Here is a 19790-nt window from a genome sequence, read left to right as displayed (position 1 = left end):
TGAGAAGCATAAGAAGTAGCAAAATCCAACCGACATCAGGTATTCATAATTATAATTATTCCCTCTTTAACAGATGCTTGAGAACCATTAACGCCTCCTGGTTACTATGCATACAATTCTCCAGTGGTAACATACATCATCTGTTTCCAAACCTGATTGTTCATATAATTTTCTATAGAGACCTGGGGAACTTTCCAAAATATGAATCTTTACTCTCTTTCCCACCTCCCCCAAGGTACAGACTCAGGGGTCTAAGAAGAAAGCTGTTCTGTTATATACATTTTTTGAAAAGATTCCATTCTGATGATCAGTCAGGTCTGAGAATCACTGTGATAAATAAATTTTTATCATAGATGCCTTCTGCATTTTAATGGATGTAGACTGGCTTTTCATCATACATGCTTTAGCTTCCCAAGTTTAGTGGAATTTGGTGCTCTATACATAGTGGTGTTTACTAAATCGGAGAGGGAATGCCTATCTCTTGGATAAAAGCATATATAAACTGGAAACTAGATATTTTATGTAAGGCTTTTTTAGAGAAGACTGAATTGTGAAACACTACAAATGCAGTGGAGAAAGGGAAGGACGAATAATAAATACCAATTCCTCCATAGCTGCACACACTCTAATGTTTTCTTTGTTTTTGAAAATGTGCAAGAGCCTGGAGATTATATCCCAAGGACAACATGGTAACTATGAAGTAATTATATAGGTATCCAAAATGTTAATGTTGAGAAAACTATTTTTCTTAAATTGATACAGTCTTCATACTACCATTGAGTTTTAAGTATTAGAAATATCTCTCCCCTTTACTCCAGTATCTCCTTGATTTCAAAAAACAGTATTTAATTAATTATGCAACAAACAAGTGAAAGGACAAGGCTGAAGAGCTGCATCATTCATTACAAAAATTATATATTAATTATACATTATGTGCACACCATCTGTTCAGTGCTAGTGGTTTTAAAAAAATTTTTAATTGGAGGATAACTGCTTTACAATGTTGTGCTGGTTTCTGCTATACATCAACATGAATCAGCCATAAGTATACATATATCCTCTTCCTCTTAAGCCTCCCTCTCACTCTGCCCTCCATCCCATCCCATGCCTCCCCTCTAGGTTATCACAGAACACTCTCAAGCTGAGCTTGTGTGCTGTACAGCAACTTTCTACTAGCTAGCTACTTTACACATGCTAGTGAATATACGTCAATGCTACTCTCTCAGTTGGCTCCACCCTCTCCCTCCCCTCCTGTGTCCACAAGTCCATTCTCTCTGTCTCTATTCCAGCCCTGTGAATAGGTTCATCAGTACCATTTTTCTAGACTCCATATATATGCATTAATAAATGATAATTGTTTTTCTGACTCACTTCACTTTGTATAACAGGCTCTAGAGTCATCCACCTCACTACAACTGAATCAGATAAATTCCTTTTTATGGCTAAGTAATATTTCATTGCACATAAGTACTACAACTTCATCCATTCATTGGTCAATGGACATGTTAGTTATATTTTAGAAAACGAAAGTTACTACGAGCAAACATTCATATAATTTGCACTATTTTAAACCCTTTATATACATTAACTTTATTTTAACATTATAATAACCCTAGTTGAGTTCAGTTCAGTCGTTCAGTCATGTCCAACTCTTTGCGATCTCATCAACCGCAGCACGCCAGGCCTTCCTGTCCATCACCAAATCCCAGAGCTTATCCAAACTGATGTCCATGGAGTCAGTGATACCATCCAACCATCTCATTCTCAGTTGTCCCCTTCTCTTCCTGCCCTCAATCTTTCCCAGCATCAGCGTCTTTTCAAATGAGTCAGCTCTTTGCATCAGGTGGCCAAAGTATTCGAGTTTCAGCTTCAACATCAGTCCTTCCAATGAACACCCAGGACTGGTCTCCTTTAGGATGGACTGGTTGGGTCTCCTTGCAGTCCAAGGGATTCTCAAGAGTCTTCTCCAACACCACAGTTCAAAAGCATCAATTCTTTGGCACTCAGCCCTCTTTATAGTCCAATTCTCACATCCATACATGACCACTGGAAAAACCATAGCCTTGTCTAGAGAGACCTTTGTTGACAAGGTACTGTCTCTGCTTTTTAATATTCAGGCTGGTCATAACTTTACTTCCAAGGAGTAAGCGTCTTTTAATTTCATGGCTGCAGTCACCATCTGCAGTGATTTTGGAGCTCAGAAAAACAAAGTCAGCCACTGTTTCCACTGTTTCCTCATCTATTTCCCATGAACTGATGGGACCAGATGCCATGATCTTCATTTTCTGAATGTTGAGCTTTAGGCCAACTTTTTCACTCTCCTCTTTCACTTTCATCAAGAGGCTTTTTAGTTCCTCTTCACTTTCTGCCATAAGGGTGGTGTTATCTGCATATCTGAGGTTACTGAAATTTCTCCCAGCAAATTTGAATCCAGTTTGTGCTTCTTCCAGACCAGCATTTCACATGATGTACTCTGCATATAAGTTAAATAAGCAGGGTGACAATATACAGCCTTGACATACTCCTTTTCCTATTTGGAACCAGTCTGTTGTTCCATGTCCAGTTCTAACTGTTGCTTCTTGACCTGCATATAGGTTTCTCAAGAGGTAGGTCAGGTGGTCTGGTATTTCCATCTCTTGAAGAATTTTCCACAGTTTATTGTGATCCACACAGTCAAAAGCTTTGGCATAGTCAATAAAGCAGAAATAGATGTTCTTCTGCAACTCTCTTGCTTTTTCCATGATCCAGAGGATGTTGGCAATTCGATCTCTGGTTCCTCTGCCTTTTCTAAAACCAGCTTGAACATCTGGAAGTTCATGGTTCATGTATTGCTGAAGTCTGGCTTGGAGAATTTTGAGCATTACTTTACTAGCATGTGAGATGAGTGCAATTGTGCGGTAATTTGAGCATTCTTTGGCATTGCCTTTCTTTGGGATTGGAATGAAAACTGACCTTTTGCAGTCCTGTGGCCACTGCTGAGTTTTCCAAGTGTGCTGGCATATTAAGTGCAGCACTTTCACAGCATCGTCTTTCAGGATTTCAAATAGCTCAACTGGAATTCCATCACCTCCACTAGCTTTGTTCGTGGTGATGTTTCCTAAGGCCCACTTGACTTCACATTCCAGGATGTCTGGCTCTAGATGAGTGATCACATCATTGTGATTATCTGGGTCATGAAGATCTTTTTTGTACAGTTCTTCTGTGTATTCTTGCCACCTCTTCTTAATATCTTCTGCTTCTGTTAGGTCCATACCATTTCTGTCCTTTATTGAGCCCATCTTTGCACAAAATGTTCCCTTGGTATCTCTAATTTTCTTGAAGAGATCTCTAGTCTTTCCCATTGTATAGTTTTCCTCTATTTCTTTGCACTGATTGCTGAGAAAGGCTTTCTTATCTCTCCTTGCTATTCTTTGGAACTCTGCATTCAAATGGGTATATCCTTCCTTTTCTCCTTTGCTTTTTGCTTCTCTTCTTTTCACAGCTATTTGTAAGGCCTCCTCAGACAGCGATTTTGCCTTTTTGCATTTCTTTTTCTTGGGGATGGTCTTGATCCCTGTCTCCTGTACAATGTCACGAACCTCTGTCCATAGTTCATCAGGCACTCTATCAGATCAAGTCCCTTAAATCTATTTCTAACTTCCACTATATAATCATAAGGGATTTGATTTAGGTCATACCTGAATGGTCTAGTGGTTTTCCTCACTTTCTTCAATTTAAGTGTAAAGTAGTCATTGTTATCATTAGCACTTTAAAGATGAAGAAATTGAAGCACAATGAAGGTAAGGCACTTGAGCAAGGTCAAAGATCTAGTAAGTGGAAAATCTGATTTGAACCTTAGTGGTTGACTCCATAGTCTTTGCCCTTGTTCTGTACATTATGTTTGTTTCCAAGGAGGTTACAGACTAGCAGGGGACAGGAGACATGAACACAAATAACAGTACAAAGCAGTGTATTTATTCATTCAGGAAATATTTTAATGGAGAGGAATTATGACAGATTTAGGTAAAGAAAAGATTTCCATAAGAACACAAAGTTTCAGTTAAAAACATTTTATAATAAATGTCTCAATATATAAAGCTTTATTTGTAAGAAGAATATATTTTATTATATGACTAAAAAGATCCCCTGCCTAATATAGTTATAACTTGGCACAGTATGGTGATTAACACTGTTAACAAATTTCCCTGCCAAGTCTTGCTGGACTTGGTTTCAGGAAGGGAAATTAGGGATATCATTAATCTGACATCCTTTACTACTGAGTTATAAAAACTTTCAATATGACTCCTTGTGTTTTAAGCCGCAAGAGGAAAATCCACCCTTAATAACCCTTCAATAACTAACTAAAGCTTTTTCTGAGGATATAGTATATATATACATTTGTCACTTTTGAAGACCTATGAGAGTCTTTAAGTATCTTTTACAAGCTTTGTCTTTCATTAGTAGATATCTTATTTATAATTGGTGACTCAAGACTAGATAATTATATATGACGTACAGCCTCAGCAGGAGTCACCGTGGACTCATGGTCTGCCTTGAGTCAAAATCTGCCAAGGTCAACAAAAATATAGTGTCCCTTTACACAGATACGATTATTTAACATAAAATAATTTGCCTCTTGTTAAATTATATTCAATATAAATTTGAAACAATTTATATTTCATACCAATAGTTTCAGATAAGAGATATGCCACAGAATTGATCCACAGATATAGAACATATATAGTCTCCTTTACTTAACTTTCAGTGTCTGAATAAAGCAGTGATGATAAAAAAAGATACAACAGAAATAAAGAATAAGAACATCATTCCAAATTTACTTTCACTCTATAGCATTACTCTTAAGGTAGATGTGGGATGTAGAGCATAATGGAATAGATATAAATTACTAACATCAAATTGCCAAAGAACTATAATAATAAAATATCTCAGTTGTATTGAATTTCCTGTTAAAGAAAGAATTTCTTAAAAAAGAAAAAACTTTTCAGTACATAAACATGAAATTTGTAAAAAATCAAAAGTTAATGTTTTAGAAAACTGTTTATGGAAACAACTAATAAAGATTCTTTTACTAAGAAGATAATTTTCTAACTGGCAAAGATACTGGCATTATAGTCCATGTTTTATGGGTATGGTCAAACTGGAACACCTGGACTTTCTCTGTGCAAGACCAAACAAAATCAACGGTACTATAAGGCAATCTACTAATTTTAATCAAAAGCCTTAAAGCTATTCATTTCCTTCAAATTAATAAATCCCTAAAGTTCTCTCCTAAAGAATTAATTAGAAATTTAAAGATTTACTAAACAATATTCAGAAGCATTATTCATAGTAGTAAAAAGTAAAGTATCTTCAGCAAAACAATAGTATACCAGTTATGGTAAACCCTTAGACTAGAATAATATGGAACCACTGAAAACTCTCTTTTCAAAATATATTTAGATCTGGGAAATGTTCATGACAAAGGCAAAAGGTAAGGAATACATGATAATATATAAAATATTCACTGCTATTGGGGGAAAACGTGCCTATGAATGGAAAAAATTACGTTAATTATATTAAAATGCCCGTATTAGTTATTTCTGGGTAAAGTGATAACAGATATTTTCTTTTTTGTTGTTATTTTAAATTCTCTAAAATATACATGTATTCATTACTAACGGTTTCTTTCAATAATAAGCTACTGTAACTATTTGGGGAAGAAAACAAAAATCAAAACCTATGCAAAGTTTCAAGATGATGACAGTATTCTCTGATGATGCGCTTGCCAAGGAAACTCGCTCTGACTCCACACTCTCCTAATACACAGCTGCAAAAGAACTTTCTTGGGAATCAACTCTAAATTAGTTTAAGGATAATTATTTAAACTAATCATATCACTACTGCCTTTTAGGAGGAAGGAAGGGAACAAAGAAATAAATTTTATGTTAGTCCATATGAATACTTACTAGACATTGTGGGTAAATAGAATATTTTAGAAGAAAAGGCTGAAACTAGAACTAACATGAACAGATCCAGGTAATGGCTTGTCCAATAAGTATCAGACAGCAAACATTACTACACTGGGATACAAGAGGTTAAAATAAATAATGCAATACTTTTCAAGGAAGAAGAGTCACAAAATGAATTGAAATTATAGTCCGCTAGCCCACCATTCTCTATAATCAAAAGTACATAGCTGACTGCTATACATGGAAATAAAGCAAACCACACTATTTCATAGATTGTGTAATTATTCAATGGAATGTATTCGGATGTTCAATCATATATGGATACACTACATTCAAGTACACAGTTTTAGACTTTACGATTATTTTTTCAAATAAATGGATACTAATTTTTTTTATTACAGCAAGTCAAACATATGATCAAGCTCACTTTATTTATATTTAAAAACCAACCAATGGGGAAATTAAATTTCAAAGTCTAAATAAAAGTAGAGTGGTAAGTGGTATTCCAAGCAGTTATTTCATACAAATTTCCCCCTTTTAAAAAAAATCATGACATTAATACCAAAATAGGTAATACAAATAAGATTAACTCTTGGGGGTTAAAATCCTAAGAATCTGGCAATAACAGAATATTCATATGTCAATAATTCTAAATTACTAAAGTTTAATTAAAATATCTTCAAATGAATTAAAATAATAAAGTAAAAACAAAATATAAAATGAAGAATTCTGAATTCTTTATTAGTATAGAATAAATATTAACATTTCTAAGTATCCTAGAGAGGACCTATGTTGTATAATAAAAAATTCTTCTTCTAAAAAAAAGAAAGAAGTATTTTTGATACAGTTCAAACTTATCTTAAAACCCTTTTGAAAATTTAATGTGGTACAAGAGGTTGTGGCACTCTAACAGTAGAAATGCTAAAGCCACTAACAGAAGAAAAAAGGACAGAAGACTCTGATGTGCTTTTAGACACAGGGAAGGTATTAGGAAGACAGAAAAAGAGAAAGGACAAAGTACTGTCCCTCAGATTAAAACAAACAATTTTAGACATTTTCTGACTTTAAATGGAAGGAATTAAAAGCAAATATTATAAGCCTAGAAGCAAAAGTAGACTTTAAGAACCTACTTTAGAGGTTATCCTATGAACTATAATATGCACCCTTTCTGTCTAATATTAATTAGTTCTTTTGCCACCTTCCTTGACAAAGCAAGGGCTTGAGACACTTTAATCACATTTATTCTTCTGACTTATTATTGTCAAGTACTTAATTCTGTGTGTGTATTATGTCCAACAGACATCATTACTTTATACAGTCAACATGCATTTAGATTTACTGCATATTTACCATTTCTATTGCTTTCCATTCCTTTCTGCAACTATGACCTTCCATCTTCTGCATTTTTTTCCCCTTCTGCCTTAAGAATATCCTTTAAGATTTTCTTTAGTGCAGAAAATTTTCTACTGGTGGCAAATGCTTCATCTTATTTATCTAAAAAAGTCTTCATTTACTGGATACGGAATGCTAGATTGGCAGGTATTTTTCCTTCACACACTGAAGATCTTGCTCCACTATCTTTTGATTTCTATTGTTTCATTGAGATGTTGTCAGTCCAATTACCCTTTCTTTGAAGACAGCTTTTCTCTGCTTTCTTTTAAGAATCTCCCGTTGTATTTTTTCAGCAGTTTTAATGATGTGTCCCACCACCAGCAAGGGTCACAGGAGCAGACACAATTAGTTTTAAATCTAGCTCTTCGTTAGCTTTATAAAAGGATATAAGATAGGATATTCAATGTGCACAGCATCTTCAAAACCATGCATAGCTTCTTGGATCTCTCCCCAAACCACAGAAAGTGAGCACAGTTGCCAAGGACAGCTGAGATGCAGGTGGTTCACTTCAACACAGAGAGGTACCTTGGTTTCCTGCCAGTCTTACATTGTTCACACTGCACAGATGTAAGGCCAGTATGTCAACTCACAGTTCTCTCAGTTCAGAAGCAATGTGACAGACGAGGTTTCAGAGTAAAATTAAGAGATAACTAGCTCCTAACACATAACATTCCCTATTTGTCTCAATACAGCTTATTTCCACAGCAAAGTGCTACGAGAAGGCGGACCCAAGGTCAGATTTTCATGCAGGTCCATGTATGTTCAGGGTCCAGATCTGATATTAAATCTCTACTCACAATGTAGGTTTCAAGTCATTTATTCTCTGGGGTATGAAACTTTACTGAATCTCTGCCTTAATGTCTTTCATCAATGATGTAAAGCTTTATCAACAATAATCCTTTCTAATATCTGCTTTGGGGCTTCCCACGTAGCACAGTGGTAAATAATCCACCTGTCAATGTAGGAGGTGCAAGAGATGTGGGTTTGAATTCTGGGTGGGGAAGATCCCCTGGAGGAAGAAATGGCGACCCACTCCAGTATTCTTGTCTGGAAAATTCCATGGGCAGGAGCCTAGCAGGCTGCAGTCAATGAGGTCACAGAGTCCGACATGACTGAGCGTCAACTTTCTTACTTCAACTTCCACCTCCTTTTTTTTTCCCATCATTTTTTGTCTCTCCATGCTTACTTTTGTATATTTTCTTCTAACTATACTACAAGTTCATTACTTCTCTTTTCAACTGTGTCTCATCTTCCACTCAACCCATCCACTAAGTTCCTAATTTTGGTAATTATATTTTCTTAGTTTTAGAATTTTCATTTTAAAACTAGTTTTTATTTCCCAAATGAAAATTTCAACCTTGTCTTTGATTTTGTCAGTATGGTTATTTCCAGGCTATGTCGGATAATACCCAGAGTTGCTGTGATTTTGTTTCTATTGTCCAATTCTTATCCTAAATTTATTCATGTCATCTTGCCTTTTCCATGTCTGTTTACATTTTATTGTGCCTAGTTATTATATTTGCAATCTTGAAAAAGAATAAAATTCTTAGGTGATCTTCTTCTTTTGAAGGCCTTCCTGCAGAAAGGATTTAATTTTACATCCTGTGAACCCCAGAAATCCATGATAACCTCAATTTACTCAGAATTGATGTGACCTGAAATTGAGTTGCAAAATCACTGGGGGCTTATCTGTGACTGGTTTACTCTAGACTAGAGCCCTTTGGGTACCGAGACCAAAGTGAGTTCATCCATATGGTGGTGAGCACTAGATGGCATTCCCTATGATCCCATGAAGCTACCATAAGTATTCTCAGACATTCCACCAAAATTGGCAAATGCGCCCAGCGGAGAAAGAATATTCAAAAGCCAGGCTCACATTCCTAGACTGCTAATTCTTTTCTATCTTGTTTATTTTCCAATGACTTGAAACAGGTTTTGGTTTTAAAATACATATACTTCGTCTAACTTTCTAGTTCTACTTAAGAGGAAGGGTTGGTTCAAATCATTTTGTCTGCCACTACCAAAACTGAAGCTGAGTAACAGAACTTTAAACAAGATAGCTTGATACATCTACTTAAACTGTACAAGAACTCAGAAGTCTTAAAGTACCTATCAAGTAGAATTTTTTTTCGTCAAAAATAAAACTAAGTAAATAACTAAAAAGCTATTAAAAAAAGAGAGACATTAACAGATGACTAACATTTACAAAATCAAGACAATAAAAACAATTACTTCTTCATATAACTTACAAGAAAGCTTGTACTTTAAAGTGCATAACTGAATGATAAGTTTGAGGAAACTTTTTTGGGCAACCTGGAAATCCAACTTTCTTGTTAAGAAATCAAATGTGTTTAAATATTCTCATATAAATGTATTTTGTATAGAGAAATTCTGCCCTGAAATAGTACTTAGCTAGGTATGCATATAGACCACTCTCCTTTATCCACATCAAACTTTTTCCTCCTAATATAATACCAGGTTCAGCTGAATGTTTATTTAGCCTATACTGCAACTGATTAAAAAGGGAAGTGAGACACAGTTTGTTTCCTGGATAAATTTCCAGTCCTGTAGGAGAGATACAGAGATAACCTGATAATGATGTAACAGAGGTATGCATATGATGCTATGGGTACACAGGAGAGACATAATGTCAGCATGATGTAACATTTCAATTACTGTTCCTTTAGTGACAATTCAATTACTACTTTCTAAAATGTCTATTTCCTTTGGTGATGTAATACTAAGCAAAAAAGAAAATATATACAACAATTTATATTTTAAACTTAAAAGGCTCACCTGTGTATATATGTATATATAAACACAGTGCATCATATGAGACACCAAGGTGGGAAAACTGATACAAAAACTCACCCCATCTGGAAGTGCCCTCCAGCACACAGCACTAACAAATTCATTTGTGTCATCTTCCTTTCGGTCTTTGTCCAGAACACTTTTGACTGTGTCAAACTTAAAAGTTAGCAAAGTCTTAGAAAGTCCTTTATAGTACAGGTAAAGAGAGTTGTTCTCGCTTCCTAAAACAAAAAAATTTAATAATTATTTTAAAATATCTTTTTTTGTTTAGAATGGAAGAACTTAGTATTAGGACTTCATATTCATAAGTTAACTATTACTCAACATTTAAGTTCAGAGACTAATAATCTTTTATAGTATAACATGAAAGACCAGAGCACAGGACTTCTTGGAAATCATGTGAAAAAAGGATTCCTAGGAAAAAAATGTATATTTTCCTAACCTAAAGACATTATCATTGTCAAATGATTTAACAATATTGATATAAAAATCATTTTTAGCAGAGGACATGACTTAAGCGACTTAGCAGCAGCAGAGAAGAACCAGAAATTTGTTATTACAGTATAATCTTAAAGTACATTTAAAAAGATTTCTGCCTAGAGGGGGAAAAAAAAGTTATAGCACTTATAAACACAGATTTTAATAATCTACAAAACTCATTTCCCATTTCCTAACAAAAGCTGAGTGGTCTACAAACCTATAGTTTGAACAATCTGTCAAAGTAAGAGATTTGCTTTGACAAGGTTTAGGTTCATATACATGTTCAGTTCAGTTCAGTCGTTCAGTCATGTCTGACTCTTCATGACTCCATGAATCGCAGCATGCCAGGCCTCCCTGTCCATCACCATCTCCTGGAGTTTACTCAAACTCATGTCCATCAAGTCAGTGATGCCATCCAGCCATCTCATCCTCTGTCGCCCTCTTCTCCTCCTGCTCCCAATCCCTCCCAGCATCAGAGTCTTTTCCAATGAGTCAACTCCTCACATGAGGTGGCCAGAGTATAAGAGTTTCAGCTTTAGCATCATTCCTTCCAATGAACACCCAGGGTGGATCTCCTTTAGAATGGACTGCTTGGATCTCCTTGCAGTCCAAGGGACTCTCAAGAGTCTTCTCCAACACCACACTTCAAAAGCATCAATTCGTCGGTGCTCAGCTTTCTTCACAGTCCAACTCTCACATCCATACATGACCACTGCAAAAACCACGGCCTTGACTAGATGGACCTTTGTTGGCAAAGTAATATCTCTGTTTTTCAACATGCTATCTAGGTTGGTTATAACTTTCCTTCCAAGGAGCAGACATCTTTTAATTTCATGGCTGCAATCACCATCTGCAGTGATTTTGGAGCCCAAAAAAATAAAGTCTGACACTGTTTCCACTGTTTCCCCATCTATTTCCCATAAAGTAATGGGACCAGATGCCATGATCTTAGTTTTCTGGATGTTGAGCTTTAAGCCAACTTTTTCAGTCTCCACTTTCACTTTCATCAAGAGGCTTTGTAGTTCCTCTTCACTTTCTGCCATAAGGGTGGTGTCATCTGCATATCTGAGGTTAATGATATTTCTCCCGGCAATCTTGATTCCAGCTTGTGCTTCTTCCAGTCCAGCGTTTCTCATGATGTACCTGCAGGGTGACAATATACAGCCTTGACATACTTCTTTTCCTATTTGGAACCAGTCTGTTGTTCCATGTCCAGTTCTAACTGTTCCTTCCTGACCTTCATACAAATTTCTCAAGAGGCAGATCAGGTGTTCTGGTATTCCCATCTCTTTCAGAATGTTCCATAGTTTATTGTGATCCACACAGTCAAAGGCTTTGGCATAGTCAATAAAGCAGAAATAGATGTTTTTCTGGAACTCTCTTGCTTTTTCCATGATCCAGCAGATGTTGGCAATTTGATCTCTAGTTCCTCTGCCTTTTCTACAACCAGCTTGAACATCTGGAAGTTCATAGTTCACGTATATACATGAAGAGATAGTTAATTTTACTGAATAAAGGCCAAGTCATTTAAAAATACTAATGGAAGTTCATATACTCAGGAATCAAATGTATTAAAGCACTTCAACAGTACCAAATCTGATTTTCATATTTATAAATTAAATTTGTACAAATTATCAACAATGAGAGTCCTAGAACAACAGATTGAGACTACCCAGACTGTTTATTGAAGGGAACATTATATAGGGGTAAATGAACATCAGACTTAAGAACATAACTCTCTCCAAAATTAAGATATCAGCAGAAATGTCTTCTCGTAATACAGTAAACAATCTTATGCTGTTTCCATGGTTGGGGCTTGTGCTCAGTGACGGAGAGAAGGACTAATGCTTTTTCTAATCCAAAGAAAATTCAGCATCCTACCTTCTGAATGTACAGATCATTTCCTGAGTTGGTATGTCGTCTATTTCACTGAATGCAATTTTGGTGAAAGATACCTATTTAAAAGTTCCAGGAGAAAGTAGTTTCACTTACCACAAGCTATATAATCTCCATTGGAAGCAAGGCCTACAAAGTTTTTTTCATTGATATGACCCTTGAAGGAGCGTAGGCAGTATGGCTTCCCTACATTCCACAGCTTTAGCTGGCTGTCTGTTGAACTGAGAGAAACACAAAAAGTTAGAACACCTCTAAGATTTCATGACATGAAACTCATCACTACTCCTAATCAGAGGCAATCCAGTTTGGCAGTAGGGAATGCAGACTCTGGAGCCAGATTGTCTGAGTCAGAATGCTCAGTATGCTATTACTTGCTTTTGACCTTAGGAAAGTTAATACAAACTCTTTTGCCTCAATTTTTTCATCAGTTAAATATGAAATATAGTGATTCCTATTTTACATGATTAGATGAATCCTAGAAGAGATTGAAAAAAAATTAAATTAATTTATTTAAATGCTTTCAAAAGTCCCTGGGCACATAGGAGGTATACCCATTAGCCATCAATACCACCATATGACCACCATCAAACAATAAGAAAGCTCTATTGGGAGTTGTGTTCCCAATTTCAGTTGATTTATTTTTTCAACTGTTCAATTATATTAGTACATTAAATATAAACTATCTTCACAGCTGAGTTGTACCTACAGGCAAGGAATACTATGAATGTTTGGTCTATACAGTTTACCTTACTAATATGCAAATACAGCTGTTAATCAAAAAATAATTGAATATAAAAATCAATGCTAATACTATCATGCAAAGACAGTCTGAGGATTTGAATAAAATACTCAATACTCCTGACTTTTTATTATAAAAATTGAATCATACAGCACATTATTTTGCAAAGTGCTTCTTCCTCATCCAACAATTTGTTTTACATTTTATGTGAAATAAACACATTTCTCTATTAATGACTATATAATAAATCATCTTTTCTCTAACAGTCAAAGAATAGGGCACCATGCTAAATGTTTGACATACAATGTTTTATTCAAAGAATCACAACGTATAAGTAGTATTCTCAGTTCCATTTCAGAGGTGAGGGAACAGATATAGAAGGTTAAGAATATTTTTAAGGTAACACTGCTAGTAAATAGTAGAGCCAAGATTGAAACTCTTATTTCACAGGCCACATTCCAAACTTCCAAAACTCTATCGCTTCTCATTATTTTTCAATGTAGCATTTATTCTCAGACATTTATGCTGTTTTTTGGTTTTGGGGTTTTTTTGGCCATGCCATGCAGCTTGCGTAGTTCCCTGACCAGCGTTCGAACCTGGGCCCTGGCAGTGGAAGTGCAGAGCTATAACCACTGGACCGCCAGGGAATTTTACATTTATGTTGTTTTAAAATTTTTTTTTTCTGCTCAACAATATTACATTGATAATTCCTTTATATGTGTATGTGTGTGTGTGTGTGTGCATATAGTCAAAGAATTCAGAGGCTACAGCAACATGTATGTGTAGGATTGTTTTAATATTACTTTTTTCATATTTCCAAATATACTTGTGGATAAACTTGTCTCACATACTTTTAAACACCAAATATGTTCAAGAGGAAAATCATCATGATTTATAAACACCAAAAAGGAAAAAAGACTGGTGAATATATATAACCACAAATCTACATTAAAAAAGGTCGACTAAGATTTCGAATTTATACAGTTAAGCATACGTATACTTCAACTTCCTGGCTTCCCTGGTGGCTCAGACAGTAAAGAATCTGCCAATCTGCCTGCAATGATGAGGCCTGGGTTCAATCCCTGGGTAGGGAAGATCCCCTGGAGAAGGAAATGGCTACCCACTCCAGCATTCTCTCTTGCCTGGAAAATCTGATGGACAGAGGAGCCTCGTGGGCTCTAGCCCATTGGGTTGCAAAGAGTTGCACATGACTGAGCAACTAACACTTCACTTCTTACTTCAACTAGCTGAAATCAAACTAACTGATTCAACACTTTTAAGTCTGAGATTTAAGAAAAAATATTTTTGCCATATATCGTTCATATTTGAATCTGAATAAAGTTTTCATTATTTACTGCCCATTATTACTCCTAAAGAAGGAGACTTTTTGACTGGTCATCACTTTTAATATACATTTGTGAACTAATTTTCTGTTAACTCCCCTTAGAAATTCAGCTCTCCTTTTCTTTTTTCCCTTTTTTCTTTTTTTTAAATAACAATCAAATTACCTTGTTAAATCAACTCAAATTACCAAGTTCTTATCTAGAGCAACCAGTATGGAGACAGATGTGGTGGGAGATCCCAAGTATAAGGCCCTGGTGTTAATAATCTCCTAGGATATATTAGAAACTATGTGAAAGAAAGAAAACAATGTATGATTAAGCTTGAGAAGAAATAATATATATGAAAAAAGGAGACTGAGAATGGGCTTTTACTAGGGTAATATAAAGTAAAGAGAACAATAAAATGGATAACAGTGGGGACTGTCCCTCTTAGTAGAAAAGCTTAATCAACAGTATTTTAGCAACTGAGATGTACTTTTCTGGTTGACACCTTTTTTACCTTCAACAAAACAAAAGATAATTAAAAGCTTATTTATGGCTCTCTAGTTCAGAAGGCGTCTTAAAGAATATTTGTCAGGTATAAGCAGTCATATTTAGAAAGTTCTCTTCAAAATATAGGTAAAACTCACCATGAAATCATAGGGAGATCAAGTAACATGGAATCATAAAATACTGATTCCATGTTTAAAGCAATATTCAATCAAATATTGCTTTAAACCCCAAATTATACTATTGTGCCACAATACAGATAATATATAAAAACATATAGTGCTCTTTAGTAAATGAAACTCTTCTCATTATTATATTGTATCAACTGTTGTTTCTCTGTTTTTAAGGAGCAGGGGCTGAAATTCAATCTGAAGTTCAAATGTTTAAGGGGGCAACTTTAAAAAATATAGCATCATCTGGATTTTCTTCACAAACAACATATAAAAGAGAGCAATACAGATGAAAATACACATGTATTTTAATTAAATAAGTTATAAAATTCTACTATTTTAAGAAAAAGTGCATATACCACAGTGTTACTCTTCACAAAACCCATGGTGACATTACAGACCAGTACATGATGACATGTTAAACTCAATTTCCGAAAAGAGAATACTCACGCAGAGACGATTTCCTCACCACTCACAAACTTTGCATAAGAGACGGCTTTTCGGTGTCCTTTGAATACCATGATTGGCTGTTTAGTGTTACGAAGATCATAGTAGTGAACACAGTGATCTAAAAGAAAAACAAACAGAAAAGAAGAAAAAAATGCAGTAAATGAAGAAATGGAAAGCAAAGCTAATTTTAACTGGTTTGAGGGTTTTCATCAAATGTTTCAGAAACAATATCCAACCTATAATACTCAGAAAACTAAGGGTAACGACTCATTTTCAAAGATAAGCAAATACAGTAAGTTTTGTTTCGCAGCTAGGAGAATACGGTTAGTACAAAACAGTGTATACACATATGCCAATGTGAGTCTGAAAGGGAGTCCCACTGATGTTTCTTGAGATCCTGGCCCCAGAAATAGTATTAAGAGTTCCAAACACTGGAAAATTTTTAATGTATCCTTACATTCTGATGGCTTTAGAAAAGTAATGTAAACATTTTGGGCTTCAAGTTAAACAAAATGCAATACAATTTGGCTTCCCACATTTGCTTTTTAAAATATACTTTCTTGAGACACATTTTCCATATGGTAAAGATCTACTCACTGCAAGTATATGATTCAATGATTTTTACTAACTTTACCCAGTGGTACAAGCATCATCATAAATCAGTTTTATAACATTTTTCTCATTCCAATAAGACCCCTCACACCTATTTACCACCCACTACCCTAGGCAACTGCTATATTTTACCTCTATAAATATGTCTTTTCTGAAAACTTTTATACAAATGGAATCATACAATATGTAACTTTTATGTATGGATGGCTTCTTTACCTAATGTTTCAACAGTCCATCCACATGTTTAACTATGTTAGCAATTCATTCTTTTCTGTTGCTAAATGGTATCCACTGTGTGGATATACCACATCTTGTCCACCCACTCACCAGTTTATGGATATTTGTTTCAATTTTTTGGTTATTGTGAATAATGTTGCTATTAAACACTCACATTCAAATCTTTGTGTGGACCTTTATTTAGGTCTTAGGCAAATACCTGAAAAGTGCAAATTCTGTATCATGTTACAATCTTGTGTTTAACTCTGAGAAACTGACAAACAGTGCAGGATATCATTCCACACTCCTACCAACAATACATGACGGTTCCAATCCCATTATTGAGTTCTTTGAAACTTTTGGATACACATCGGAAATGTGTTTTGCAAATGTTTTCAACCATTCTGTTGCTTATCTTTTCAGATAAGTATAGAAGCTTTTGTACTTTGATAAGTTTTTAACTTTATAAGGTTCATTTTAACTTTTTTTATAGAACACTCAGTATTATAAATATAAAAACTGACTAATCCAAGTTCTTAAAGATTTTTCTATTTTTTTTCTAAGTTTTATTGTTTTGGGTCTTACATTTAAGTCTGTAATCAATTTTAAGTTAATTTCTGTGTATGGTGTGAAGTAAAGGCCTTAGTAAATCTTTTTGCTTGTGGATGGATATGAATCCAGTTGTCCCAGTATCATTTGAGACAGACTACTTTTTCCCCAATGAATTGCTTGGCACCTTTACTGAAAATGAATGGACTATAAATAAGGATTTGTTTCTGGATTCTTAATTCTTAATCAATTGATCCATACATATCTATTCTTCTGCTAATACAACAATGTTTTAATAACTAGAGCTTTATAATTCTGAAATAGGGAAGAAAAAGTCCTCAAACTTTATTCCTTCTCAAAATTGTTTTGGTAGTTCCTGGTCTTTTCCATTTTCAGTTTATCTTACTTTGAGTTCATTGAGCTTCCTGGATGTGTAAAGTGATGTTTATTAAGCAATTGGGAAAGATCTAGGCTATTCTTTCCTCAAATTTTTCCTGGCTCTTTCTCTCTCACCTTACTTTCTGTGAGTCTGCACTGTATGTATTGGTATGTTTGATAGTGTCTCACAGGTTTCTGAAGCCTCATTCATTTTTCTCTTCATTCATTTTTCTCCCTATTACTTAGACTGAATAATCACTACTGATCTGCCTTTTGAGTTCACTGATTCTTTTGCCAGCTCAAATATGCTCATGAGTCCCTCCAGTTATTTTTTTTTTTTCAGTTACAGAGTTCTGATTTGTTTTTTACTTCTATTTTTAATACTATTTGAAAAGATATATTTGTCATATTTCCCCTTACCTCCTTAATTATGGCTTAATTCATTGAATATTATCTATAAAAGCTGACTAGTCTCTATCTAGTAAGCCCAACATATGGGACAGTTTTTATTGACTGAATTTTTCCTGCTTCTTGGTGTATATCATAAACTTTTTTGTCAAAAACGACATTTCAGAGAAATGGATAAAGAAGATGTGGTACAAATATACAATGGAATATTACCCAAGCCATTAAAAAGAATGAAATAATGCCAGTTGCAGCAAATGGATGGACCTAGAGACTGTCATACTGAGTGAAGTACAAGTCAGACAGAGAAGGAGAAAAATTCTGTGACATCCTTTATATGTGGAATCTAAAAAGAAATGATACAAATGAACTTACTTATAAAACAGACTCACAGACTTAAGAGACCTATGTTTGCTGGGGGAATAACGCGGAGATGGGATAGTTAGGGATGGACATGGATACACTGCTATATTTAAAATGAGTAAGAAGGACCTACTGAATAGCACAGGGAACTCTGCTCAATGTTATGTGGCAGCCTGGATGGGAGGGGACCTGGGGGGACTAAGGCTTCACTGTGAATGATGACTGCAGTCATGAAATTAAAAGGCACTTGCTCATTGGAAGGAAAGCTATGACAAAACAGGACAGTATATTAAAAAGTAGAGACATCACTTTGCTGACAGAGGTCCACATAGTCAAAGCTATGGTTTTTCCAGTAGTCAGATGTGGATGTGAGAGTTACACCATAAAGAAGGCTGAGCACCAAAGAACTGATGTTTTCTAACTGTGGTGCTGGAGAAGACTCTTGAGAGACCCTCAGACTGCAAGGAGATCAAATCAATCAATCCTAATGGAAACCAACCCAGAATATTTATTGGAAGGACTGATGCCGAAGCTCCAATACCTTGGCCACCTGATGTGAAGAGTCGACTCACTGGAAAAGAATCTGCAGCTGGGAAAGATTGAAGGCAAAAGGAGAAGGGTGCGGCAGAGGATGAGATGGTTAGACAGCATCACTGACTCAATGAATATGAATTTGAGCAAACTCCAGGAGATAGTGAAGGACAGGGAAGTCTGACGTGCTGCAGGCCATGGGGTCACAAACAGTGGAACACGATTTAGCAACTGAACAACAACAATGTCGTTGGCTGAGTCCCTTTGCTGTTCACTTGACACTATCACAACATTGTTAATCAGCTATACCTCAATACAAAATTAAAAACTAAAAACAAACAAACAAAAAAAAACCCTTAAACATTTCATATAGCAAAATGTGACAATTTCAGAATTAGTTCCTACCTTCCCTCTCCCAGGTTTATTGTGGCTGGGCTTTTGTGGATGGTGTTATTTATGTGTTCAGTGACTTTTCCAGAACTAAATTCTATGTAGTCTGTAATTCCTGCTGTATAGAACCACTGAAGTATTTGATCAGTTCTGTTGTCTTTTTTTAAAACCTAGCAGAGTAAAGGCTGCTACTGGGTCACTTAGAAGTCACAAGATTTCCTTAAATGGTTTGGGTCAGTGTCTTCTACCCTTTGCCAAGGGGATCTCTGTGTGTAGTAGGACATGCTTTCAAAACTCAGGCAACTTATACATCTGTCTTACCTTTGACTTCTAGCTTATATAGAGCATTATGGTCAGCCAGAGGTAAGAGACTATATCTCTCTGCAGTTTTTCTGAGAGAGGACACTGGCCTGGACATGAAAAACACATTTGTCATCCCAGGAACATGTGAGAAATTTTTCAAAAAGTTGTGGCCCTTTGCCCAGATTTTCCTTTCCAATTTTTGACAGGACTCCTGTTTGTCCCACCTGGCATCATACCCTTCAATAGTTGTGGTACTACATCTGATTGTTTTCAACAGCACCCTGAGGTCCAGGTCTTTTCCCATGGAGACTCTGAATCAGGCCAA

The 19790-nt window shown here is 35.4% G+C and overlaps 1 protein-coding gene across 11 annotated transcripts in view; it reads right to left on the bottom strand.

Annotated features, from left to right (window-relative positions):
• The window catches only part of COP1 (COP1 E3 ubiquitin ligase), a 236663-nt gene that overhangs the window by 35788 nt on the left and 181085 nt on the right, over positions 1 to 19790 (bottom strand). For 10 of the 11 annotated variants that reach the window (XM_044942802.2, XM_025285595.3, XM_044942801.2 and 7 more), the window contains 3 exons: positions 15719 to 15836; positions 12624 to 12748; positions 10212 to 10372 (listed from right to left, as the gene is read on the bottom strand). In XM_044942802.2, the coding sequence (XP_044798737.1) occupies positions 10212 to 10372; positions 12624 to 12748; positions 15719 to 15836 (404 nt within the window). Of the gene's footprint in view, positions 1 to 6212; positions 7898 to 10211; positions 10373 to 12623; positions 12749 to 15718; positions 15837 to 19790 lie in introns of those variants that run through there. The other variant, XM_025285591.3, reaches the window with a different exon arrangement.

The sequence above is a fragment of the Bubalus bubalis genome, chromosome 5 (assembly GCF_019923935.1).
Source record: "Bubalus bubalis isolate 160015118507 breed Murrah chromosome 5, NDDB_SH_1, whole genome shotgun sequence".
Taxonomy (NCBI): Eukaryota; Metazoa; Chordata; class Mammalia; order Artiodactyla; family Bovidae; genus Bubalus; species Bubalus bubalis.
This window is presented reverse-complemented; position numbering and strand designations above follow the sequence as displayed.